The sequence below is a fragment of the Diabrotica virgifera genome, chromosome 6 (genome assembly GCF_917563875.1).
Source record: "Diabrotica virgifera virgifera chromosome 6, PGI_DIABVI_V3a".
NCBI lineage: Eukaryota > Metazoa > Arthropoda > Insecta > Coleoptera > Chrysomelidae > Diabrotica > Diabrotica virgifera.
In genome coordinates, this window is record NC_065448.1 from 28,430,909 (window position 1) to 28,457,961 (window position 27,053).

Sequence of the window (27,053 nt, forward strand, 5' to 3'; positions counted from 1 at the left end):
TGGGTCTTATCTGGATTTATTGCTATTTTCCATTGGATACTCCATTCTTCTATTGTATCCAATGCCGTCTGTAGATTTCTTACAGCTATATCTAGGTTCATGTGTTTTGCAGCAATTGCAGTGTCATCTGCATAAAGGCTGATCAATGTTCCGGGTGTTCTTGGAACATCTGCTGTATATATGGTATACAGAAGGGGTGATAAAACTGCCCCCTGTGGTACTCCAGCTTCCGGCATTCCGTGTTCTGATAGAACTGGTCCTATCCGGACCCTGAACTTCCGGTCGCTTAGGTACGAGGAGATGAGTTTCGTCATGGCCCCGCTGTATCCATAATCTCTCATTTTGTATGTCAGTCCTTCATGCCACACTCTATCAAAGGCTTTGCTTACATCCAGAAAGGCTGCTCCCGTATATTGTTGGTCATTGAATCCAGCTACTATATATTCGGTAAGTCTTAATATTTGAAGTTCGCTGGAATGTTGAGCTCTGAATCCAAACTGTGATTCTGGGATTATGCCTAGCCTGTCTGTCTCTGATTGGAGCCTGGTTTGGATGACCCGCTCTACTATCTTACTGACTGCTGGAAGTAAGCTAATCGGCCTGTAATTTTGAGGAAATATGTGGTTCTTTCCTGGCTTGGGTATCATAATTACATGGGCTTCCTTCCATCGATTTGGGAAGAGCCTGTATCTTAGTATTGCGTTTGTTATATTTGTCAAATACACAACTGCTTTCGAGGGAAGATACTTCAGAGCTCTGTTAGTGATTTCGTCTGGACCAGGTGCTTTCTTTGGTGAACTTTTTCGAATCAGTTCACTTATTTCTCTTGGTGATGTGGGATTTATTATTTCTTCTTGTTCTTCGGGCGTTTCTAGTTCTGTTTCTTCGACTTCTTCGATAAAGTCTATATCTTCGTCTTGGTGATAATTCAGTGTACACTCTCTTTCAAGTGTCCTTCTCATCACCTGGAATGCAAAATTTATTTTGCAAAATCTATTCAAACCGATCTTAATGAAATTTAAAGTGTTGTTTTACTATATCACAGAGTTTTTCTGGGTAAAATATGAAGGTCCTAGGTGTAGCATAAATGGTTGAAAAATGTAAAATGCGAATACTTGTTTTTGTATGGTTTTTTCGCAATTATTGCTATTTTGCAACAAGGGTGACTATTTCTTAAATTTTTGACCAATTCTGTATTGTAGGAAATTAATTACGCAACTGTTATATCAGTACAACTTTTCTCAGAAATGAATAGTTTTAAAGTTATAATCAAAAAACCAATAAAAAAATCGAATTTTTCCTTCATATTTTGACATTTTGATTATTTAAACAATGTTCCGGACCATTTTGAGTGGGAGGATAACTCAAATATTATTATTTGAGTTATTTTCAAGCAATTGAGTCACCTCTCATCGTCCATCTCAAGACAGATGCGCCCTGGACTAAAAATATACTTGAAATAATCAAAATTTTGCAAAGGTGCATTCAAAAGTACATTAATTCTGCGATTAACGTTTATTAATCTTTAAATATATAGTAACAAGATACAGAATCACATTGGTTTAGCTGCCTTTGCATTGCTGGCAGTTGTTTGAATACAAGAGTGTCAAATGACGCATTTTAGATGATTCCGGCGGTTGTACATACATAAGTAGTAGGTTCTGAATATTGTACTATTATTGCAGAATAGTAAGAATTTTGAAATACCATACCATCATATTATGAAATTTTAAAAAAATATGCACTTACAAAATTTTCGAATTTATTTCTGCCATATTGGATCCGCCATTTAGTTTTTCAAAAAAATTGTGTCAGATTTTTAATCAGCGATCTTAAATTAACAAGTTTAGAAAATATTGCGTTTTGATTGATATCTTCAATCTCTTTCCACCAAATTGTAACCGCAATTTTGTTTAAAAAAAATATCAGGTTCGTAATCAGCGATGCAAAAAACCCTTAAAGGTTCATAACCACGTTTTCGGCATTTGGAATCACAGTGCAGAGGGTGTAACATAAAAAACCAACTATTTACACTTGAAAATATTATTTAATTTTAATACTGAGAAAAACAATATTCTTTTCCGCAAATCGCCAGGAAATTTTGACATTCCTGTCAAAATTTCTTGAAGAAAAAGTCAGGACTTCCTTACTGTAAGGAAATGTCATTTCCTTACTGTAAGGAAATGATATTTCCGTACAGTTGTTAGTGTTCTACATAAATGATAGAAAACACATTGCTATTAAAACCTTGTAAATTACCTTAATCATTAAATTTTCTTTATCTGGAGCTTCCTGGATAAATTTTTCAATTTCTTCCTTCGTTAAAATCTTAGATTTCTTTGCCCTATAACCTTGAGCTTGCCGTTTCAATAAAGAACGAAGTTTTGAGTATGTAGATATATCTACATTGTGTTTAAGTGCAAGGGTTGACTTCAGCATTGAATAATTGGCCCATAATGTTGAAGATTTCATCTTTAAACAAAGGTCTAGGAAGTATGCCATTACAACATTTTCTGAGAAAGAACTCGTATTTTTACTCATGCGATAATCCATAAAACGTCTGTATGCATTTTCGTACTTTTCTCTTGATTTCTTTGGCAATAATTCTAATGAAGCAGTATTCACTGCCTCAACCAGCTCTGGAGGAGTCCCAGGAATGGAAATTTCATCATCACTTATCATTTTACTTTCGAGAACACCAGCAATTAAATTTATAAGCGTCAAGTTTGACAATTCAACCTCAATACGTTTCCATAGTAACCCAAGTAATTTTATTAGGAATTTCAAAGCACCATTTATTTGGGAATAAAATTATCGCGTTTTTTTTAAATCAATCAATATCTGTCGAATTTTAAACGATTTGCGGAAAAATAGTATGTTTACCTCGTAGGAAAAGCCACATTCCTGGACTCTGTGTTGCTGTCTCGGCTTGCGCCTCGACTTAGCAATCTTCACAGTCGTCCAGGAATGTTAAGCTTTTCCTACCCGGTAAACAATGTACTATTATAATAATGTCTATGCACCTAAAAATATTTACAATTTACAAAAATGGTTATTTTCCTAACTAGTACGGAAAGTGATACTTTCACGCCCGAGACTGGGCCCGAGACCGGCAAGCAGTCGAGTGCGGGGAAGACACTTTACGCATGAGTTAGGAACAATATTTTTTCTAGGGCCGTACGTTTGGAAAAAGCCACAAAAAATAGAGTTATATCAGTTTTTATTTAGAAGTGAAAATACACAAATTAATTCCTTGACAAGGTTGTCAAAACCAAACTTTCAATATAATGGGTTACAACGAGCACTATATTGGTTTCCATGACGACGATTCAAAACCTTTGTAATTGTCTACTGATCTGACTTTTAAATATTATGGTCAAAATAATTTTATTTCATCCAATTATCTCGCTAATTTCATTAAAACATAAACACAATAAGATAAATTTGAAATAAATTAGTAAATAATATCTAAATATTAGTTAATTGCATGTATTATAATTAGTGTGACCAACACCAATTTAGTCGAATTCGGGACAAGACTGAAAAAACTACCTAAAATCCGGGACTTTTCAATGAAAATCGGGCCATTTTTTTTTAAATATAAAACTTTAATATCGCCTTTTTATTGATTATTTAACATTTTTCTGTTGACAAAATTTTTTTTGATGGAATGGGTTGTAATGATAATTACATTTTTGTTTTTTGACTTTTTTTGGTTTTGACATTTCGGCTTTCAAGTCGGAAATCGTTCTCAAAAAACGAAAAATTAGAAAATCAACTAAAGGTGGATTTCCATTTAAATTGAACCTTGGGTTAAAATATAATTATCAGTATTTGATATTCAGAAGACGATAATTAAAATACAGAATCCGGAAAAAGTCCAGAATTTGAGTTTTCGTAGAAATATAATACGACGATATAAAATGCATGCGTTTTGCATGTGGTATTAGTACAACAGTGTAGAAATTGTCGACTTTTTTTTGTCCCACCAATTTAATTTGATGTGAATATTTAGACTTAGAAGAATGATGTATTAAAAATTTCAATATGGAATTTACCAAAACGTTGAAAATTCGGATGGCCCGGAAGCCTTGTCCGGGATGCCGGGACACGACTTCGTAATTCGGGCCATGTCCCGGATTTTTCGGGCTAGTTGGTTACACTAATTATAATATATTATAATGCCATATTACAAGGTATTTTACTTTCCCGCACGGCGTGCGGGAAAATTTACTTAAACGCACGCCGTGCCACACTTAGGGAATTTCTCAATTTATTAAGAGTTGTATTTCCATGTTTCACTAATTTTTTGTGATGTCAGCTGTCTCACAAACCTCGTAGTTTGTAACGCGTAGGTACAGTATACAAAAATATTTGTATATTTTTATGATAGTCTCTATTTCGGCAGGAACCATCAACTGCATGTTGGATTGTATTGTAAACGATGTGTGCGCTGCAACCAATGCCTTTTAGGTTAACCTTCCTTGAGCCTGGAATAGACGAAATCGAGTAGATATGCCTTTCTTAGGTACAAAGTACCTAACAACTATCGGTGCCAATTTAGCATACTGTCTGTTTGATGTATCTGTTGAAATGCTCAAAAAATTCTTTCCTTGTGATCTCTTTCTATCAGTGCTATCACTCCCGCGATAATCGGTTGGCACTTGGTATGCACAGACCCGAATTTGAGCTCAAACAGCTTCGATATTAATTTAGAGAAGCAATCAGGTGTTTTAAAAATTATAGCTGACATTGCTGCATGGAATGCAAATATCTTCTTTAGCAGTAATGGAAAGTTCATTTTTTGCGGGTTCAGCATTTTTGAAAAACGATGGTAGAAGAGCTTGGGACGGGAGAATGGCACTTGCGCTGGTCTTGTGTTTAGAGCACTTTAGATGGTCCTTGATCAATGGCCGGGATGTCGGTGTTGTTCAAGTTTGACCGGGACGCTAACGCAAACCGGTCGGGACACCGGGACAGGTATCACAAACCGTCCCGTTCGAACCGGGACGTATGGTAAGCCTATGCAGAGTGTATTCTCAAGTGAGTCTTCAAACCACCTCTTTGTGTAAATTGCTTAAAACAAATTTCACACTTGTGAGGTCTTTCTCCAGTGTGCACTCTCAAATGTATTTTCAAAGTACTTGTTCTAGTAAACTGCTTAAAACAAATTTCACAGTTATAAGGCTTTTCTCCAGTGTGAACTTTCGTATGTTCACCCAAAGAACTTTTCTGATTGAACTGCTTAAAACAAATTTCACACTGGTAAGGCTTTTGTCCAGTGTGCACCCTCAAATGAACTTTCAAATGACTTGCTCGAGTAAACTGTTTGAAACATATTTCACACTTGTGAGGGGATTCCCCAGTGTGAACTTTCAAATGTCTTTTCAAATCACTTGCTCGAGTAAACTGCTTCAAACAAATTTCACACTTGTAAGGCTTTTCTCCAGTGTGCACTATCGAATGTGTTTTTAAATGCATTTTCTGAGAAAACTGCTTCAAACAAATGTCACACTTGTAAGGCTTTTCGCTAGAGTGCGTTTTTATATGTCGTTTCAAAGAACCTGTGTGGTTAAATTGCTTAAAACAAATTTTACATTTACATGTAGAATTCTTAACTGTTGTTTCTTCAGTGGTTGCATTTTGTTGTTCTGTAGGGCATGCCAGTTCAGTTTTCATGACTTGCAATTTGTTCTGAGAAAACCCTAAAATAAAAAAAGTCTGTGTACTCTGTACGCACGTAAGAATTTATACTTCTATTATTATGATTTCAACGCGATTACATGCAAAAGTAATAAGAAAATACCAAGAACCACAACTATGCAACCTAAAGACCAACTGGGAGCTATTCCGACAAAAACTTGATGAGAACATTGAACTAAACGTTCCACTCAAGACACCACAGAACATTGATGAAGCCGTCGCAAATCTAACAAAAGGAATTCAAACAGCAGCCTAGCATGCAACTCCCAATGTTGCCGATAATAAATCCAAAGGTGATAATCCAATTATTGTAAAAAAAATCATGTAGAAACGAAGACTTCGTAAAAAGTGGCAAAACCATAGAACTGAAAAGAATAAAAGGAATTACAACAGAGCAGCATCTGAATTAAAAAGACTACTACACACAATAAGAAATCAGAACGTACAAGAGTACCTCGAAAAACTAACACCTACGGAAGCAACAGATTATTCTCTATGGCGTGCTACACGAAAAATGAAAAAACCAATACAACAAATACCTCCGCTTAGAGACTCTGCGGGAACATGGGCCAAAAGTAATAATGGAAAGACCAAGGCCTTTGCCGAACACCTAAGCAACGTCTTTAAATCCTACAACATGGACCAAAATGACGAAGATAATAATGAAATCTTAAACTTTCTTGATATAAAAATATTGAATGGGTGCATATGTGAGTCCATATTAAAAGTAGTAATGAAACACACACTTACTCACAATCATTTAATAATACTTTGACCACCGGTTTCGATCTCCACACTATTCAGATCATCTTCAGGTCGCCGTTACAAGTAGTTAAATGATGCCGTTACAAGGGATGCGTTGCCAGTTCGATGATAACATGTTTATACGTCCAACTTATGCCAATAGGATAGCTACGTAAGGGACAGGGCAAGCAGACATGTTTCGCAGGTCAAAACATAGTGAAATTTTGAAATTTGAATGGATCCTGAAGGAAGATGTGTTTTGAGAAACAGAGAATGTTGTGTTAGAAGTGAGAAAGACAACGTTCGAGTGGGTATGTTTTTAATGTAGCTAAGTACGAAATAGCTCTAATGTAGACACTTGTACTAATGTGAAGGTCTTTGCTCGTAGATGTTTTGAGATATGGGCAAGGGTCAAAATATGGAAAATGACAAATAGGAAAAAATTTTAAAAAATGTATGTATTGTTCCCAGTCAAAGGACTAAGGGATTTCATATATTTAATATAATTGTAGGTACCTGACACTTTGAAATCTATGAAATGTAGAGGATTATAAGAAAACTAGTTAGATAAAAAGATAGATAAAAAAGTTTGTCAAAATAATATTGGTTGAAAAACTGTAAAAAATTATAGGTGATCTGAAAAGGAAGGGTTTTTTTTGTTTGAGCTATTATATGATAGAATATGTTCAGAAAGAAAAATTGAATAAATAATGATAGGGTGCAGGCACTTACTTGAGAATAGTTTTAAAATAAAGAAATAAATTAACACATAACACATAGGATTTTTACAACTACACAGACAAAACAACAAATGGTATAAATTTTTGATGGGAGGTAGCACTACATTTCCAAATTCACTAAATAACCGATTTTTAATTTTTTAAAATAAAATAACTGATTTGAAAAGCAACTCCAAAATTCTTAAACCAGATGGAAACAAAATAAAGGTTTTTTACATTTACCAAATACCTTAACATTATCAAACAATGGATAATAAAATGACCCGTGTTGAGCTGCCCCCCCCCCACTTGCAAAAATTAAAAAACAAATAGCCCTGATTTATGAGCTATTGATGAGCTTTCATATTCCGCAAATTAAAAATTTTGAGCTCATTCCAATGAGCAGGAATTTAATATTTTAGTGGGGGGGGGCTGAGTCAGCCCCCCCCCACTTCTGAAAAATAGGGATATTGAATCGATTTTTGCGCCAGAATTACGAGCTATTTATGAGCTCTTGAAATGATATAGTTTCGATTTTTGAGCTCATCCCCTTCACCCCCAAACAACCCTTGAATTGATTTTACTTAAGAGAAACATGCTGACATGCTGAAAAAAATTAAAATATATCGTATCACGGACATTATTCCAATAGCTTATATATTCTAAGAATAAAATCTTAAATCATGCGCATTTCGATTATTGAGCTACAACCCCTTCGCAAGAAAACCACCCCATTTTCCAGGCTTAAGAGAGAGTTGTACTTAAAATGCATTAAATTAATTATTTGGCGACTAAATATCGTTTAATAATTTATGAGCTCCCAAAATCCGCGCCATTAGGCCATTAAATTGCAATTTCTTTTGTATAGTGCAGTCACTGAAGGTAAAAATCAACTATTACCTTCAGATTCGATGAACCTTCATCGATTTTCACGAGAATTGGTGAGTGGTTAGAGAATACCCCAAGAAACAAAGGTGACATGGTGCCACCTTGCTCCTTTATCCTGAGAGTGGATACTACCCCTTCTCGGGGGTGAAAATTATTTTATTAAAAATAACTCCACAAATCGATAGAAGGACAAAGTATAAGAAGAATTTGTTATATAAAGTTATTAAAATAAAGCAATACTTTTTGAGTTATTAAAGGTCAAAGATTTTAATTATTCGTGAAAAAAATGCATATTTTAAAGCGGTTTTTCGCAAACCACTGAAAAACTGTAAGTTTTTACAAGAAAGTTAATAGAAGTTTAATTCGTATAGCTTATATTCTAAGAATAAACTCTTAAATCACGCGCATTTTGATTATTGAGCTACAACCCCTTCGAAAGAAAACCACCCTATCTTCCCGGCTTAAGAGAGAATTTCACTTAAAATAAATTCAATTAATTATTTGGCGACTACATATCGTTTAATAATTTATGAGCTCGCAAAATACACGCATTTTAACTATTGAATTGCAATTTTCTTTCTATAGTACAGTCACTGAAGGTAAAAATCAACTATGACCTTCGATTTCGGTGAACCTCCATTCATTTTCACGAAAATTGGTGAGTGTATAGAGGATACACTCTATATGGTTTTAGCCTGGGGTAGATATCACCCCTTCTCGGAGGTGAAAATTACTTTATTAAAAATAACCCCACAAACCGATAGAGGTACAATTAGGGGTAGTTATCACCCTTAAAAAACCAAAAGCGTACAATGGCTCAATATAGAAAATGAATTAGAGGGTAAAATAAGCCTAATCCCAATTTTTTTGTACAAATCGATGCTGGACGAAAAAATTGCGAGGTTTTGCCATTTTTTCAGCTTCATTTCCTGGCCTATATGTTAAAATCATGATAAGTAGTTGAAACGGTCAAAATAAAGAGACGCACAGTCATCAAAAAATCACGTGAGATTATACAACTCATATAATCAACATTTACTGAATCGATCCAGGAATAGTCAACTCAAACTAGTAAAAGTTGAATTAAATTTTTGAAATCAACTTTTACTGCTCGTTTCAGTTGGAGTTGACTCGAACTAGGAAAAGTCAACTCTAACTGAGAATCAACATGAACTGTGACATATCCATCAAAAATGGCATTTTCAGATATATTTGTTAGTTTAACAAAATAGGTAGGTATACAATTTTAAAATAAAATTCTCGCTAAAAACTTCTTTTTGCTTTTTATTAAATTATTTTAATACTAAACAGAAATGGAATTAAAATGATCAGATTCTGCGAGACAAATGACCTATTAATAGGAAACTCGTTTACACAGCAAGTACTACAAGATAAATATACATTTGTAGCAGAAGGCAGAGATGCAAAAAGCATAATAGATTACGTAGTCTACACGCAAGAAATAAAACAAAATATAAAACAAGTCTGGACAGAACAGAGAGCAGAGATCGGAACTGATCACAGACTGGTAATGGCAGAGATGACATGGCGAAAACCGGTACAACAAGAACAGATAGAATACAGCAGAACAGGCATAAAGAAGCTAAAAGATGAGCAAAAGAAAAGGAGATATCAAGAAGAAACTGATAAGGAGTTCAAAATGGAGGAGAGAAAGAAAATAGAAATGGATATGGAGGAAAAATGGGAAAAATTTAAAGAGATAATAATGAAAAAAGCAGAAGAGATATGCGGAAATCTAAGTCAGAAAATTAAACAAAAAGACGGAATGGTGGAATGCAGATATACAGGAAAAAGTGAGGAAAAAGAAAAAGGCATGGAAAAAATACATAGGAACAAGAAAAAAAAAGAATACCAAAAACACAGAAACACAGTGAAAGAACTAGTTAGAAAAGGAAAGAAAGAGAGTTGGAAGAAGTTCGGTGAATCACTAAACCAAAATTACAGAGACAACAACAGATGCTTCTGGAATAAAGTAAGGAGCCTAAGAGGAAAGAAAAGAACTCAGAGGAGTAAAAGACAAACACGACAAACTAAAGACAAATACAACAGAGATACTAGAGGTATGGAGAGAATATTATGAAGAGAAATATATGGGCGAAGAAAGTGAAGAAACAGAGACAGATGGAACCATAGAACAGACAGCAGCAGACTAATACCAAATGGAAGAAATAAGTACAGAAGAATTGGAAGAAGCGATAAGTAGAATAAAAATAGGAAAAGCGAGCGGAGCAGATAAAATTGATCCCGAAATGATAAAATGGATAGGGAAAGAAGGAAAGAAGTGGTTGTTGAAAATAATGAGAGAAGCATGGAGAACAAACAAAATGTCGAGAGAATGGGAAGAAAACTTATTGATCCCAATTCACAAGAAAGGAGAAGAATCCACCTGTGGAAACTATAGAGATATATGCCTCTCATCAGTAGTGTTCAAGCTCTATACGAGAATAATAGAAAGAAGATTAAGAACAGAGGTAGAAGAAAAACTTGACGAACAAACAGCATTCAGAGCCAAAAGGCAAACAGTAGACAACATAAGCATACTACGAAATATAATAGGAAAAAATAACGATCGGGGAACAAACATATATATAACCTTCATAGACCTAAAAGCAGCGTTCGACTCAGTCGACCGGAAAGTATTGTGGAATACTATGGAGGAGCTGGGAATAACGAGGCAACTATTAGAGATAATTAAAAGTACATACAGCAGAGTGGTGGGAAAAGGACAAATGGGAGGTAGCAGATCACTAGAATTTAGGATGAACAAGGGTATAAAACAGGAAGATAGCCTAAGCCCATTCCTATTCGTCATAATTATGGATAAATTATTTAAAAATGTAAAAAGAAGAACAAACCACTTAAAAACAATAATAGGCTACCCAGCGACACTCAACCTTTTTTTTTCCTGGGCCACATAGTAGCTATTGCTACAGCTTGCGGGCCGCAATCTAGGTGAAGTAATATACAGTATGATACAAATGAAAGGAATAAATTCGTTATTTCGTAAATTGGCGGCTATAAGAAAAAATCCTGAAACATTTCGATTTTTTATTTTTAAATTATGATTTTTTGACATATTATGTTATACTAGTGATGTCATCCATCTGAGTGTGATGACGTAATCGATGATTTTTTTTAATAAGAATAAAGATCGTGTGCTAGCTCATTTGAAAAATTATTCAATGCTCTATTCAGCAATTTAAACATTTTTTGCATATTTCATTTTTGAATATGAAGATTCGCACAGGCATGATCAAGCAAACAACGTGAAGAGCAAGTAAGCGCAACTTTTGAGAGTTTTATAGTTATTCGGTGTTAATTTCCAGAATTCTCAATATTGATTTGCGTCTTTTTTTTCTTTTAAAATTGCCTTCAGATTTGTATCATCTTTAAAATCAATTAGTTCTTCTGACAACTTTGCGCTATTAAATCCCAATGCCGCAAATTGTGTAGTAGCTGCTACTTCTAAGTGCCAGGGATTTTCCACTAATAGAAGATATTTCCTAATTTTTCGCAAATCATTAAATCTTTCCTGAAATTCATCGCTCAAGAAAACTAAGTAATTAGAAATAGTAGCAAAGTTTTCTGGAGATACATAAATTCCATCTTGTTGATCTTTTACCAATGTCGAAAAGTTATACAGATTTTTTATATTAATTTTTTCGATATACATACATCTTTAGCTTGTCCTCGAAAGCAAATACTTTATTCTGTAACTGCGAAATAATTTTATGTTTACCTTTTAATTTGTAAACGACGATTAAGTTCGCCAAGTTTTCCTGGTTGGTTTCACCACCAACTATCTTACTCAAGTTCAAAATAATTTGATCGTTTACAGAGCTCTTAAGTTAGCCTTCGGGCCACATAAAAAACGCAAGAGGGCTGCAGGTTGGGTATCACTGGGCTACACGCACCTAACACCAGTTATGATAGAAGGATTATTGTATGCGGACGACGTCGTTCTCTTAGCAGACAACCCGAGAAAAATGCAGCGACTAACTGATGTATGGACTGAGGAAATAGAGAAAATGAAATTAGAAATAAATATCAGCAAATGCAAGACGATGAAAATAGGTCAGCAGGAGCAGGAGATTAAAGGCGAAATACGAGTGTTCTTTAAAGGACAAGAATTGGAGAGGGTGACGGCCTACGAGTACCTGGGCACGATAATATCGAATGACGGAAAGGTAGACCTCGGAATTGCAAATAGGACAAAGAAAGCTACGAAAATATATTATGCGATTAATAATACGATACTGGGAAAACGGGAAATCAGTCAGGAAACAAAAATGCATGTATATAATACAATCACAGTACCAACTCTTCTATATGCAAGCGAGACATGGGTCACAAATAAAAGAAATGAAAGTGCTATAAATGCAGCAGAAATTAAACAGCCGAGAAAAATAGCTGCAAAGACGAAGATGGACAGGGAAAGGAACGAAAACATCAGAAACGTGCTAAGTCAGGAACCAATAGAGAAAAAAATTGAAAAAAGAAAACTGAATTGGTTTGGACATATAACTAGGATGAACGAGAACAGACTAGTAAAGAAGGTGACAGATGCCAAAAGACAGGGGAAAAGAAGAAGGGGCAGACCTAGAAAGGGGTGGATGGAGCAGATCGAGGAAATCGGGACAAAGAGAGGGAAAACAGTGCAACAGATGAAGGAAATGGCAGGAGACCGGAAGGCGTGGAAGAAATGGGTAAAAGATGGATACGTGATACCAAAGTCCGACGCTCTTATAGGGCATAAGGACAACAAGAAGAAGATTAAATTATTTTATTATTAAAAAAAAAGTGTTTTTATTAAAACTGATGCCTCTTATTTGACTCCGTATAGATAATTATTTGTAAATATCTAATAATATTCTTATAAGAAATATCTAATATCTCTGTGTTTTATTCTAATTTGCAATATAAATTAAAATCAAAACAAGATAGTTTTACTCGTAATACAGCACCGCCGTAAAAACCTTTGTACGGCTCTGTACGTGACTATTGTTTGTTTTTTAACCAAGAGGAGTGATTCAAATTTACCGCACTGTAATGCTTAATATAAAAACAGTTGATTTTAGAACTCTTTAGCGATGTGTATAATATAATATGTATGGATTATCATCGAAAGCTGATATGATCAACGAAAAAAAAAGATGAATTCTAGTAACTTTCTTGGGTGTGAATCTGTCTTTTTAGTTTACTCCTTTTGGTTAAAAAATCAACTATAAGACATGTTTGTGCTGCTAATCCATCCATCCAATGGCACTACAGCATAAGTCGAGCCTTGGCCTCCTTCAACAAGCTTCTCCAATCATTTCGATTTACCGCTGTTCTTTTCCATGAACGCGTTCCCAGGAAGTTCCTGGCATCCTCATCGACTTCGTCTTCCCATCTCTTTTTAGGTCTTCCAACAGGTCTCTTTCCCTGCATTCTTGCATTTAGCAATTTTCTGGGAAATTATATTCTCATGCATGCGGACCACGTGCCCTGCCCACAGTAATCTCTGCAGTTTAGTGTATTGTGCTAGAGTTGGTTCGCTATATTGTTCGTATATTTCTCTATTATACCTAATTCGCCAGTTGTTATTTTCATTTATTGGGCCCAGTATCCTACGTAATATTTTTCTTTCAAATACATCTAATGCATTGGCAGATTTCTGTGTCACCACCCATGTTTCGCAGCCATAACTTACTATGGGCCTGATTATTGTTTTATATACCCGGAGTTTTGTTTTCCGGTGTACGTCTCGCGATTTGAATATGTGGCCCATCGCGAAATAGGCTTTATTTGCCAGCACAAGCCTTCTATTTATTTCCGGTTCTTCTTCATTGCTTGCGACCAGATCCATTCCTAGGTACGTGAATCTATTCACATGTTCTATATCGTCAATAAAGTGTTGTTGCGCCGGTCTATTCGATCTGGTTTGTACGAGTAGTTTTGTTTTATTTGTATTTATTGCTAGCCCTACTGCTTCTGCACTCTGTTTCAACTCAACGTAGGCTTCTTCTGCTGCATTCATTGTTCTGCTCATTATGTTTATATCATCTGCGTATGCTGCTAATTGGGTAGATTTGTTTTTAAGTATGTTATTTCCGCTCACCGTCAACCGCCTAATTACATATTCAAGAACAAGATTAAAAAGCGTTAGAGACAGTCCGTCGCCTTGTTTCAGTCCTTGCGTTATCGTAAACGCATCAGTGATCTGTCCTTGAATACATACCTGTGCTTCTGTTTCTGTCATTTGAACTAGTCATATTAATTTTGATTTGGTATGCCAAATTCTTCCAATATATTAGGTAGAATTGTTCTATCTATTGAATCATAGGCTTGTTTAAAATCAACAAAGAGATTGTAAACGTCCATGTCATATTCCCATGCTTTGACTAGTATTTGTTTAACTGTAAATAGTTGGTCAATGGTAGATCTATTTTGCCTAAACCCTGCTTGATATTCCCCGATGATTTTTTCCGTGAGAGGTTGAAGTCTTCGATTAAGGATGTTTGTGAATATTTTGTATCCCGAACAAAGTAAAGAGATGCCTCTATAATTCTGACACAACAGTTTGTCTCCTTTTTTATGAATAGGGCAGATTATACTTTTCTTCCATTGTTGGGGGATTTCTTCTATCCATATCTCTCGTATTAGCTGGTACATCTGTTGTGTCAAATTCCTTAGTCCTTGCTTGAGTAGTTCTGCCGGTATTTTATCTATTCCCGGTGCTTCATGGCTTTTTTGTATGTGGATTGCCGGTTGGACCTCCTCTAGCGTTGGGGGTCTAGTTAATTCATTTTATTCTCCATCTTCCCCCAGCCCTTGTTGTTGTACCTCCTGCCGTGCCTGCTGCTGCCTCTGTTGTTGTAATGGTGGTTGTGCCTCTCTGTTTAATACTTCCTTAAAATATGTCATCCAGATTGTCTTATGTATCGATTATCATCGAAAGCTGACATGATCAACGAAAAAAAAAAGACGAATTCTAGTAACTTTCTTGGGTGTGAATCTGTCATTTTAGTTTACTCCTCTTGGTTAAAAAAATCAACTATAAGACTTAGACATGTTTGTGCTGCTAATCGCATACCGTGAAATCCGGCAAATGCGCCTTCCTATCTTTACCGTACTGCAGTCTCAGTGTGACAATTATAATAGATCTCCTACTAACTGGGATTTTATGCAGAGTGCATTCTCAAGTGAGTATTCAAACTACTTCTTTGTGTAAATTGCTTAAAACAAATTTCACACTTGTAAGGCTTTTCTCCAGTGTGCGATCTTAAATGTATTTTCAAATGACCTGCTGTAATAAACTGCTTAAAACAAATTTCACAGTTATAAGGCTTTTCTCCAGTGTGAACTTTCATATGTCCACCCAAAAAACTTTTCTGATTGAACTGCTTAAAACAAATTTCACACTGGTAAGGCTTTTCTCCAGTGTGTATTGTCAAATGTCTTTTCAAATGACTTGCTCGAGAAAACTGCTTTAAACAAATTTCACACTTGTAAAGCGTTTCTCCGGTATGTATTGTCAAATGTCTTTTCAAATCACTTGCTCGAGTAAACTGCTTCAAACAAATCTCACACCTGTAAGGCTTTTCTCCAGTGTGTACTCTCAAATGTCTTTTCAAATGACTTGCTCGAGTAAACTGCTTAAAACAAATTTCACACTTATAAGGTAATTCTCCAGTGTGCACTCTCGAATGTGTTTTCAAATTATGTTTCTGAGAAAACTGCTTCAAACAAATGTCACACTTGTATGGCTTTTTGCTAGAGTGCGTTTTTATATGTCGTTTCAAGGATGTAGCATTTTTTACTGTTGCTTCTTCAGTGGTTGCATTTTGTTGTTCTGTATGTTCAGTTTTCATGACTTTCAATTTGTTCTGAGAAAAACCTAAAATAAAAATACAAACTAACTATAAAATTTTGTTAGAAAGAAGCAGAAACTACTGGGTAAAACAAAGGTAGTAACAAAATTTAGAAGATGAGATCTTTCGAAAAGCAGACCATAAAAATCTACTTTTTTGCTGGAATCAAGGTTCAAAAATATACAGTAGATTCACAATTATCTGAGTCTAGGTTATCCGAGCCCTTAGGTTAACCAAGGCAAAAGTCAGTGAAGTTAGCCCGTATAGTCACCGCCTTATTTGCAGGAATTTTTTTCTTATACTTTTTCTTTCTTTACATGGTAAATTACGTACAGTAAAATTCTCAATGGTATGGATATGTATATAAACACTAAATTACGTACAGTAAAATTCTCAATGGTATGGATATGTATATAAACACTACTTGACAATGACATTGTCACCATCAACTTTTACTAATTAAGTCGGTGTTTCAGTAATCATCTCTAATCAAAATCAAAATTGTATCTTGCTAACTTTTCGAGAAAACTAATTTTATTAGTACATTCTTTCACGGCTTTCGCTGTAAATTTTAAAGAACGGTTTGGATTGACATGAAATTTTGCATACGCATAGCTAACATCTCAAAAAAAGTGATATTGTACCGATGTGTGCTTTTGCCCTGGAGGTGTCACCCCCTGTTGGGGGTTAAAAAATAGATGTCCAAAATAAGTACGGAAATGGATATAGTGACTAATTTTAAGCAACTTTTGTTCTATAGAGTTTTTTCGCCAAGTCAACACTTTCAAATATAATTTTTTTTTATATATTCACTTCATAAAAAGCGATTGTAGATGTGGTAACAATGTGAATGTTTATAATCTGTTTTAACAAATTTTTTATTGCAGATACGTGCATTTATTGTCATATATTTATCCCAACACATATTTATCCCTTTTTATTGCTACAATCCACTTTTTTCTCATCAGAATATCTTTGGGAAACCTGTGTCCTGATGTCCTCAATGAGCACAAATGCACAGCACAACATTGAGGGATTTTATACTCTTAAGTTTAATTAACACAACGAAACAAATATGCAATATTTACTTAGAAAGAGATTGATTTGAAGTGTTGACGTAAGTTTAGGTGACCTCCAACTAGACGAGCGCCACCTACTTTGAGCTTTCTAGATTAGCTGCCATTACAATAGCTCTCCTACTAACTGGGATTTTATGCCAGAGTGTTTTCTTAAGTGACTCTCCAAACTACCTCTATGTGTAAATTGCTTAAAACAAATGTCACACTTATAAGGTTTTTCCCCAGTGTGCAATCTCAGATGATTTTTCAAAACACGGGCTTCGCTAAATTGCTTAAAACAAATTTCACACTTGTAAGGCTTTTCTCCAGTGTGCGATCTCAAATGTATTTTCAAAGTACTTGTTCTAGTAAACTGCTTAAAACAAATTTCACATTTATAAGGATTTTCTCCAGTGTGCAATCTTAAATGACCATTTAAAGTAAACTTCTGAGAAAACTGCTTCAAACAAATTTCACACTTGTAAGGCTTTTCTCCAGTGTGACCTTTCGTATGTTCATCCAAAGAAATTTTATGAGTAAACTGTTTAAAACAAACTTGTAAGGCTTTTCCCCAGTGTGCAATCTTAAATGAGTTTTTAAATTTCTTTTATCACTAAACTGCTTAAAACAAATGTCACACTTGTAAGGCTTTTCTCCAGTGTGCGATCTCAAATGTCTTTTCAAATGACCTGCTAAAGCAAACTTCTTAAAACAAATTTCACAGTTATAAGGCTTTTCTCCAGTGTGAACTTTCATATGCTCACCCAAAGAACTTTTCTGATTGAACTGCTTAAAACAAATTTCACACTGGTAAGGCTTTTCTCCAGTGTGCACTCGCAAATGTCTTTTCAAATCGTGTGCTTGAGTAAACTGCTTAAAACAAATGTCACACCCATAAGGCTTTTCTCCATTGTGCACTCTCGAATGTGTTTTAAAATTATGTTTATGAGAAAACTGCTTCAAACAAATGTCACACTTGTATGGCTTTTCGCTAAAGTGCGTTTTTATATGTCGTTTCAAGGATGTAGCATTCTTTACTGTTGCTTCTTCAGTGGTTGCATTTTGTTGTTCTGTAGAGCCTGCTGCATGTTCAGTTTTCATGACTTTCAATTTGTTCTGAGAAAAACCTAAAATAAAATTACAAACTAACTATAAAAGTTTGTTAGAAAGAAGCAGAAACTAATGGGTAAAACAAAGGTAGTAACAAAATTTAGAAGATGGGATCTTTCGAAAATATACAGTAGATTCACAATTAATTATCTGAGTCTAGGTTATTCGAGCCCTTAAGTTAACCAAGGCAAAAGTCAGTGAAGTTAGCCCGTATAGTCACCGCCTTATTTGAAGGAATTTCTTTGTAGTGTTTTGTCTACAACTGTTTTATTAAGAGTATAGTTTAGCTCTCCAGGCCTAGAAGGCCCATGGCTTTATTAAGAGCACAGGCGCAAATATTTTACGTCTATCCCTACTTTTTCTTTCTTTACATGCTAAATTACGTACAGTAAAATTCTCACTGGTATGGATATGTATATAACTACTACTAGACAATGACATTGTCACCATCAACTTTTACTAATTAAGTCGGTGTTTCAGTAATCATCTCTAATCAAAATCAAAATTGTACCTTGCTAACTTTTCGAGAAAACTGATTTTATTAGTACATTCTTTCACGGCTTTCGCTGTAAATTTTAAAGAACCGTTTGGATTGACATGAAATTTGGCATACGCATAGCTAACATGTCAAAGAAAAAAAGTGATATTGTACCGATGTGTGCTTTTGCCCTGGAGGTGAGTGTCACCCAGAGATATGTAAAGAAAATAGATCGGGCTAGTCATATGCCACTCAATGCATCGGGGTGTAACGTCGATATCAAATACGGTGGTCTAGCTATCTTTGTCTGTCGTGCGAGTGTGAGCGTATCTACCAAGAGGTGGGTGTAATGGAACGACAGTTACATAGAGGCGGCAGCCATCATATGCTAGAGAGAGAAAGCTAAGCGCCGGTAGAGAGAGATGGATAGACCACCGACCAGAACTGCTCCGCGTTACGCTATTTTTCCAAGTTGGCCAAATCTATGAGTATAAGATCTTTGTTGTCACCCCCTGTCGGGGGTTAAAAAATATATGTCCAAAATAAGTACGGAAATGGATATAGTGACTAATTTTAAGCAACTTTTGTTCTATAGAGTTTTTTCGCCAAGTCAACACTTTTCGAGTTATTTGCGAGTGAATATGTTCATTTTTCAGCAAAATTACCACGTTTTTAGACAGTTTTTTGCAAATAATTCAAAAAGTATTTTATCGAAAAAAATGTTTTTAGCAATAATATATCCCGTAAAGTAGTAAAAACATTATGTTGTATGCATGAGGTCCCTAGACCTAGTAGTACCAGAGTTATAGGTAATGAAAAATAGGTTCATATTCGCCAAATTTTAAAGAGAATATTTCAACGTGAAATATCAAAAAAAACGAAGCACATTTTGGGGAAAACTCATTACAACTTTTTTAAAGTGTGTCAAAAAAGTTTTACTTCTGTTTTTATAAAAAAAAGTTTCTACCATCAAATGTAAGCAAGTTACGCTCAAAGTAAAGTTGGTCCCTTTTGTTTTGGCAAAAAAAAACGGGTCAAGGTCAAAGGCGACCTTAAATTTAAGGTGAAATTAAAAAAAATTAGGGTTAAGTTTGATCAGGTTATGTTTTAGTCATTAAAGAATATTTGAATGGTACACTAGCATTGTGTAAGAAAGGACACTTTCTAGGTCACTTTAATTTTCAGTTATTAACTTGTTTATATTATTTTTGATTAGGTTAGGTTTGATCAGGTTATGTTTTAGTCATTTTAAATCATATTTTAAAGGTAAATATGTCACTTAAATTTTCAGTTATTAACTTGTTTTAGTCACTTAAAAATATTGAGAACTTGAGAATTATTTCAAATTATTATTTCACATTTGTCGATATTATTATTTCAAATATACTTTTTTTATATTTTCACTTCATTAAAAGGCGACTGTAGATGTGTTAACAATGCGAATATATAAACTTGCATATTTTAATCCGTGCGTTTAAAATAAATTTTGATCTGAATTTTATAGTGAAGTATTCTATTTTTTACAGTTGAATCTAGGGGCAATACGTAATCTGTTTCAACAAATTTTTTATTGCAGATACGTACATTTATTGTCATATATTTATCCCAGCACATATTTATCCCTTTTTATTGCTACGATCCACTTTTTTCTCATCAGAATATCTTTGGGAAACCTGTGTCCTGATGTCCTCGATGAGCACAAATGCACAGCACAACATTGAGGGATTTTATACTCTTAAGTTTAATTCACACAGCGAGACAAATATGCAATATTTACTTAGAAATAGATTGATTTGAAGTATTGACGTAAGTTTAGGTGACCTCCAACTACACGAGCGCCACCTACTTTGAGCTTTCCAGATTAGCTGCAGTTACAATAGTTCTCCTACTAACTGGGATTTTATGCAGAGTGTTTTCTTAAGTGACTCTTCAAACTACCTCTATGTGTAAATTGCTTAAAACAAATTTCACACTGGTAAGGCTTTTCTCCAGTGTGCACTCTCAAATGAACTTGCAAATGACTTGCTCGAGAAAACTGCTTTAAACAAATTTCACACTTGTAAAGCGTTTCTCCAGTGTGTATTGTCAAATGTCTTTTCAAATCACTTGCTCGAGTAAACTGCTTCAAACAAATCTCACACCTGTAAGGCTTTTCTCCAGTGTGCACTCGCAAATGTCTTTTCAAATCGTGTGCTTGAGTAAACTGCTTAAAACAAATGTCACACCCATAAGGCTTTTCTCCATTGTGCACTCTCGAATGTGTTTTCAAATTATGTTTCTGAGAAAACTGCTTCAAGCAAATGTCACACTTGTAAGGCTTTTCTCCAGTGTGCGATCTCAAATGTACTCTCAAATGACCTGCTAAAGTAAACTTCTTAAAACAAATTTCACAGTTATAAGGCTTTTCCCCAGTGTGCACTCTCAAATGTGTTTTTAATCTACTTGCTTTATTAAACTGCTTAAAACAAATTTCACACTGGTAAGGCATTTCTCCAGTGTGCACTCGCAAATGTCTTGTCAAATCGTGTGCTTGAGTAAACTGCTGAAAACAAATGTCACACCCATAAGGCTTTTCTCCATTGTGCACTCTCGAATGTGTTTTCAAATTATGTTTCCGAGAAAACTGCTTCAAACAAATGTCACACTTGTATGGCTTTTCGCTAGAGTGCGTTTTTATATGTCGTTTCAAGGATGTAGCATTTTTTACTGTTGCTTCTTCAGTGGTTGCGTTTTGTTGTTCTGTAGAGCCTGCATGTTCAGTTTTCATGACTTTCAATTTGTTCTGAGAAAAACCTAAAATAAAAATACAAACTAACTATAAAAGTTTGTTAGAAAGAAGCAGAAACTAATGGGTAAAACAAAGGTAGTAACAAAATTTAGAAGATGGGATCTTTCGAAAATATACAGTAGATTCACAATTATCTGAGGCTAGGTTATCCGAGCCCTTAAGTTAACCAAGGCAAAAGTCAGTGAAGTTAGCCCGTATAGTCACCGCCTTATTTTCAGGAATTTCTTTGTAGTATTTTGTCTACAACAACTGTTTTATTAAGAGTATAGTTTAGCTCTCCAGGCCTAGAAGGCCCATGGCTTTATTAAGAGCACAGGCGCAAATATTTTACGTCTATCCCTACATTTTCTTTCTTTACATGGTAAATTACGTACAGTAAAATTCTCACTGGTATGGATATGTATATAAACACTACTTGACAATGATATTGTCACCATCAACTTTTACTAATTAAGTCGGTGTTTCAGTAATCATCTCTAATCAAAATCAAAATTGTATCTTGCTAACTTTTCGAGAAAACTGATTTTATCAGTACATTCTTTCACAGCATTCGCTGTAAATTTTAAAGAACCGTTTGGATTGACAAAAATTTGGCATACGCATAGCTAACATGTCAAAGAAAAAAAGTGATATTGTACCGATGTGTGCTTTTGACCTGGAGGTGAGTGTCACCCCCTGTCGGGGGTTAAAAAATAAATGTCCAAAATAAGTACGGAAATGGATATAGTGAGTAATTTTAAGCAACTTTTGTTCTATAGAGTTTTTTCGCCAAGTCAACACTTTTCGAGTTATTTGCGAGTGAATATGTTCATATTTCAGCAAAATTACCACGTTTTTAGACAGTTTTTTTGCAAATAATTCAAAAAGTATTTTATCGAAAAAAAATGTTTTTAGCAATATTATATCCCGTAAAGTAGTAAAAATAATATGTTGTATGCATGAGGTCCCTAGACCTAGTAGAACCAGAGTTATAGGTAATGAAAAATAGGTTCATATTCTCCAAATTCCAAAGAGAATATTTCAACGTGAAATATAAAAAAAAACGAAGCACTTTTTGGGGAAAACTCATTACAACTTTTTTAAAGTGTATAAAAAAAGCTTTATTTCTGTTTTTATAAAAAAAGTTTCTACCATCAAATATAAGCAAGTTACGCTCAAAATAAAGTTGGTCCTTTTGTTTTGGCAAAAAAACGGGTCAAGGTGAAAGGCGACCTTAAATTTAAGGTGAAATTAGAAAAAATTAGGGTTAAGTTTGATCAGGTTATGTTTTAGTCATTAAAGAATATTTGAATGGTACACTAGCATTGTTTAAAAAAGGACACTCTCTAGGTCACTTTAATTTTCAGTTATTAACTTGTTTATATTATTTTTGATTAGGTTAGGTTTGATCAGGTTATAGGTCTGGATCCCGCGTATGAAAAAAAGTTGATTAATAGCAAGCTGAAAATTTGTTAATAGCTTAAGGGTGTCTACTCGGATAAACTTTGATATATGGGAACACTGGAACAGGGGCAGTTTTAATTGTGGAACAGGTTAAAAATTTGGAACAGTCACACCACGAAAACGGCACATTTATTTTGTCAGACAGAACAGACTTAAACTCTCCGAACAGAGATTAAACTCTCATGCAAAAATCAGACTGCTATTTATCACCTGTCATAATTCCTGTCATTTGGTGATAAATACCAGTCTGAATTTTGCATGAGAGTTTAACCTCTGTTCGAAGAGTTTAAGTCTGTTCTGTCGGACAAAATACATGTGCCGTTTTCGTGGTCTGAGCGTTCCAAATTTTTAACCTGTTCCACAATTAAAACTTCCCTTGTTCCAGTGTTCCCTATATCAAAGTTTGTCCGACTAGACACCCTTTAGCTATTAACAAATTTTCAGCTTGCTATTAATCAACTTTTTTTTCATACGCGGGATCCAGACCTATTATGTTTTAGTCATTTTAAATCATATTTTAAAGATAATATGTCACTTAAATTTTCAGTTATTAACTTGTTTTAGTCACTAAAAAATATTGAGAACTTGAGAATTATTTCACATTTGTCTATATTATTATTTCAAATATAATTTTTTTTATATTTTCACTTCATAAAAAGCGATTGTAGATGTGGTAACAATGTGAATGTATATAAACTTGCATATTTTAATCCGTGCGTTTAAAATAAATTTTGATCTGAATTTTATAGTGAAGTATTCTATTTTTTACAGTTGAATCTAGGGGCAATACGTAATCTGTTTCAACAAAATTTTTATTGCAGATACGTGCATTTATTGTCATATATTTATCCCAGCACATATTTATCCCTTTTTATTGCTACAATCCACTTTTTTCTCATCAGAATATCTTTGGGAAACCTGTGTCCTGATGTCCTCGATGAGCACAAATGCACAGCACAACATTGAGGGATTTTATATATCAATAGATTGATTTGAAGTGTTGACGTAAGTTTAGGTGACCTCCAACTACACGAGCGTCACCCACTTTGATCTTTCCAGATTAGCTGCCATTACAATAGCTCTCCTACTAACTGGGATTTTATGCAGAGTGTTTTCTTAAGTGAGTCTTCAAACTACCTCTATGTGTAAATTGCTTAAAACAAATTTCACAGTTATAAGGCTTTTCTCCAGTGTGACCTTTCGTATGTTCATCCAAAGAAATTTTATGAGTAAACTGTTAAGGCTTTTCTCCACTGTGCAAACAATTGAAAAAAAAAAGATTCAAAATATGAAAAACGAATTAAAAAAGAAAACAGATATGAAAGCAACTGGAAATAAAAAAATTATTTTGAAAGATTGGGAAAAAATTGCTGGACATTATAGATAAAGATGAGAAAAACCCAACATTGCATAAAATTCCTGGAGCGGCGACAACGGGATTGAAGCCATTTTACAATGTAGAAATGCAAAAACCAGCGAAGACAAGGCACGATTTAGTCAGACCTCCTCCTCCTTCCTCTTATATTACACCATCACAAGCAAAAAGAAATAAGCTGGAAGGGCAAGAAACAGATGAGACCGCAAAATTATGCACAGCAGATCTACAAGGACTGGTTCTTCTTGAGCAGTTAAAACTTACGCGCATACAGATCGAGCGAGAACAACTTTTATTGAACAAGCTACGTCAAAGTCTACCCGAAACCCAAGGTCCCGAAAGCGAAGGTCTTGAAATTTCAACTTCTTTATATTTAGATAAAATATATACAATGTTATAAATTATGAAATATGATATATTTTTAAGGTACACACCCTGTATATTTTTATTTGTTTCAACAGTTTTTGAATATAACTTTGAATTTATAACTATAACAATTTATAGAATTAAACGTTTAGTTGGTAAATTAAATGTTTGATTTCTTCTCTCCGTTGGAGTCCCCTTCTCATAACATTTTCAGCGTCATTTTCTAAATTGTATTGCTCTTCTTCTTCATCATTCATGACATCTTCTTCTTCATCGACAGGAAGTGGATCATTTAAATACTTTGATATATTATGAAGTACAGCACAACTAATAATAACAGATGCAACTCGATCTAGTTTTACTCTAACCATATATTGCAAAATTGGAAACCTTCTCTTCAGTTGGCCAAGGCACCTTTCGATTATGACTCTTTTTTTCATGAAAAGTGTGTTAAACGCAATTTCTTCACGAGTTTCGGGATTTCTGTATGGCGTCATCAGCCAACGTCTGATTCCATAACCAGAATCACCTAATAACACCATATTATTATGCCGCATATTATTCATTTCGACATAAATTGCGGAATTCTTTAGTATCCTACTGTCGTGTACTGACCCAGGCCACTGAGCGTCTATGGAAGTAAATTCTTCTTTTGCATTACATGTTGCCTGTACATTTATGCTAAAGTAACCTTTATCGGATTTCGGAATTCTTATATGTGTACAATCAACAGCACCAAATGCACAAGGAAACTGATACTTAGCACTCCACTCTTGTTGTGCTTCAGCAATGTTATTTAAAGGAAAACGTAACCAAATATTTAATTTTTGAATTATTTTAGTCAAAACAAATTTCACAGTTTTACTCACTGTTGTTCGATGAACACCTTCATCCTTGCCAACTCCAATTTGAAATCCAGGATTACTTAAAAATCGAAGAAATATCTGCATTTTTTGTCTGGGATTAATTGCTCCTCCCCTTGTTTCTCCAGTGTCTTCAAGGAAATTTTCTGCTAACCACTCCACATTAATTCTCGAAAAACGATATAAATTATGATTTTCCTCATCCCGACACTCACTTCGTTGAGAATAATATTTTCGACTGATGTTCATAAATTGAGCCATTTTTAAAGGTGTTCGATTGAAGTTCTATACAAGACTAATTTTTAAGCTGCACATTACCTGGCTTGAAAAATTCAAAGTTGATACTTTAAAATTTCAGTAAATACTGTATTTTATTCACATCTAAATAAGCTTTTACTACAAAAAGACAGAACATACTTGAAGCAAACAGAATAAACTTATAAGTTTAAGCTACGACTTAATATTATTCACAAAAATGTTAGCTTTCGCTATTAAAGGTACTTTAGTTGCATACTACAATTTTATTCACACTGCCCAATAGCTCTCCTACTAACTGGGATTTTATGCAGAGTGTTTTCTTAAGTGAGTCTTCAAACTACCTCTTTGTGTAAATTGCTTAAAGCAAATGTCACACTTGTAAGGCTTTTCTCCAGTGTGCGATCTCAAATGTACTTTCAAATGACCTGCTAAAGTAAACTTCTTAAAACAAATTTCACAGTTATAAGGCTTTTCCCCAGTGTGCACGCTCAAATGTGTTTTTAAACTACTTGCTTTACTAAACTGCTTAAAACAAATTTCACACTGGTATGGCTTTTCTCCAGTGTGCACTCGCAAATGTCTTTTCAAATCGTTTGCATGAGTAAACTGCTTAAAACAAATTTCACAGTTATAAGGCTTTTCCCCAGTGTGCACTCTCAAATGTGTTTTTAAACTCCTTGCTTCACTAAACTGCTTAAAACAAATTTCACACTGGTATGGCTTTTCTCCAGTGTGCACTCGAAAATGTCTTTTCAAATCGTTTGCTCGAGTAAACTGCTTAAAACAAATTTCACAGTTATAAGGTTTTTCTCCAGTGTGCACTCTCCAATGTGCTTTCAAATTATGTTTCTGAGAAAACTGCTTCAAACAAATGTCACACTTGTAAGGCTTTTCAATAGAGTGTGTTTTTATAGGTCGTTTCAAGGATGTAGCATTCTTTACTGTTGCTTCTTCAGTGGTTGCATTTTGTTGTTCTGTAGAGCTTGCATGTTCAGTTTTCATGACTTTCAATTTGTCATGAGAAAAACCTAAAATAAAAATACAAACTAACTATAAAAGTTTGTTAGAAAGAAGCAGAAACTAATGGGTAAAACAAAGGTAGTAACAAAATTTAGAAGATGGGATCTTTCGAAAAACAGACCATAAAAATCTACTTTTTTGCTATAATCAAGGTTCGAAAATATACAGTATATTCACAATTATCTAAGTCTAGGTTATCCGAGCCCTTAGGTTAACTAAGGCACCGCCTTATTGGCAGGAATTTCTTTGTAGTGTTTTGTCTACAACTGTTTTATTAAGAGTATAGTTTAGCTCCCCAGGCCTAGAAGGCCCATGGCTTTATTAAGAGCACAGGCGCAAATATTTTACGTCTATCCCTACTTTTTC

General features: G+C 34.5%; 1 protein-coding gene across 4 annotated transcripts in view; it reads right to left on the reverse strand.

Annotated features, from left to right (window-relative positions):
- The window catches only part of LOC114328678 (zinc finger protein 239-like), a 91,976-nt gene that overhangs the window by 26,159 nt on the left and 38,764 nt on the right, over positions 1-27,053 (reverse strand). Inside the window, exon 2 of one of the 4 annotated variants that reach the window (XM_050654922.1) lies at positions 20,124-21,367. The exons of 2 other annotated variants lie outside the window; for them this stretch is intronic. In XM_050654922.1, the coding sequence (XP_050510879.1) occupies positions 20,475-21,367 (893 nt within the window). In that variant the 3' untranslated portion in view covers positions 20,124-20,474. Of the gene's footprint in view, positions 1-20,123; positions 21,368-25,786; positions 26,696-27,053 lie in introns of those variants that run through there. One more of the 4 variants, XM_050654923.1, reaches the window with a different exon arrangement.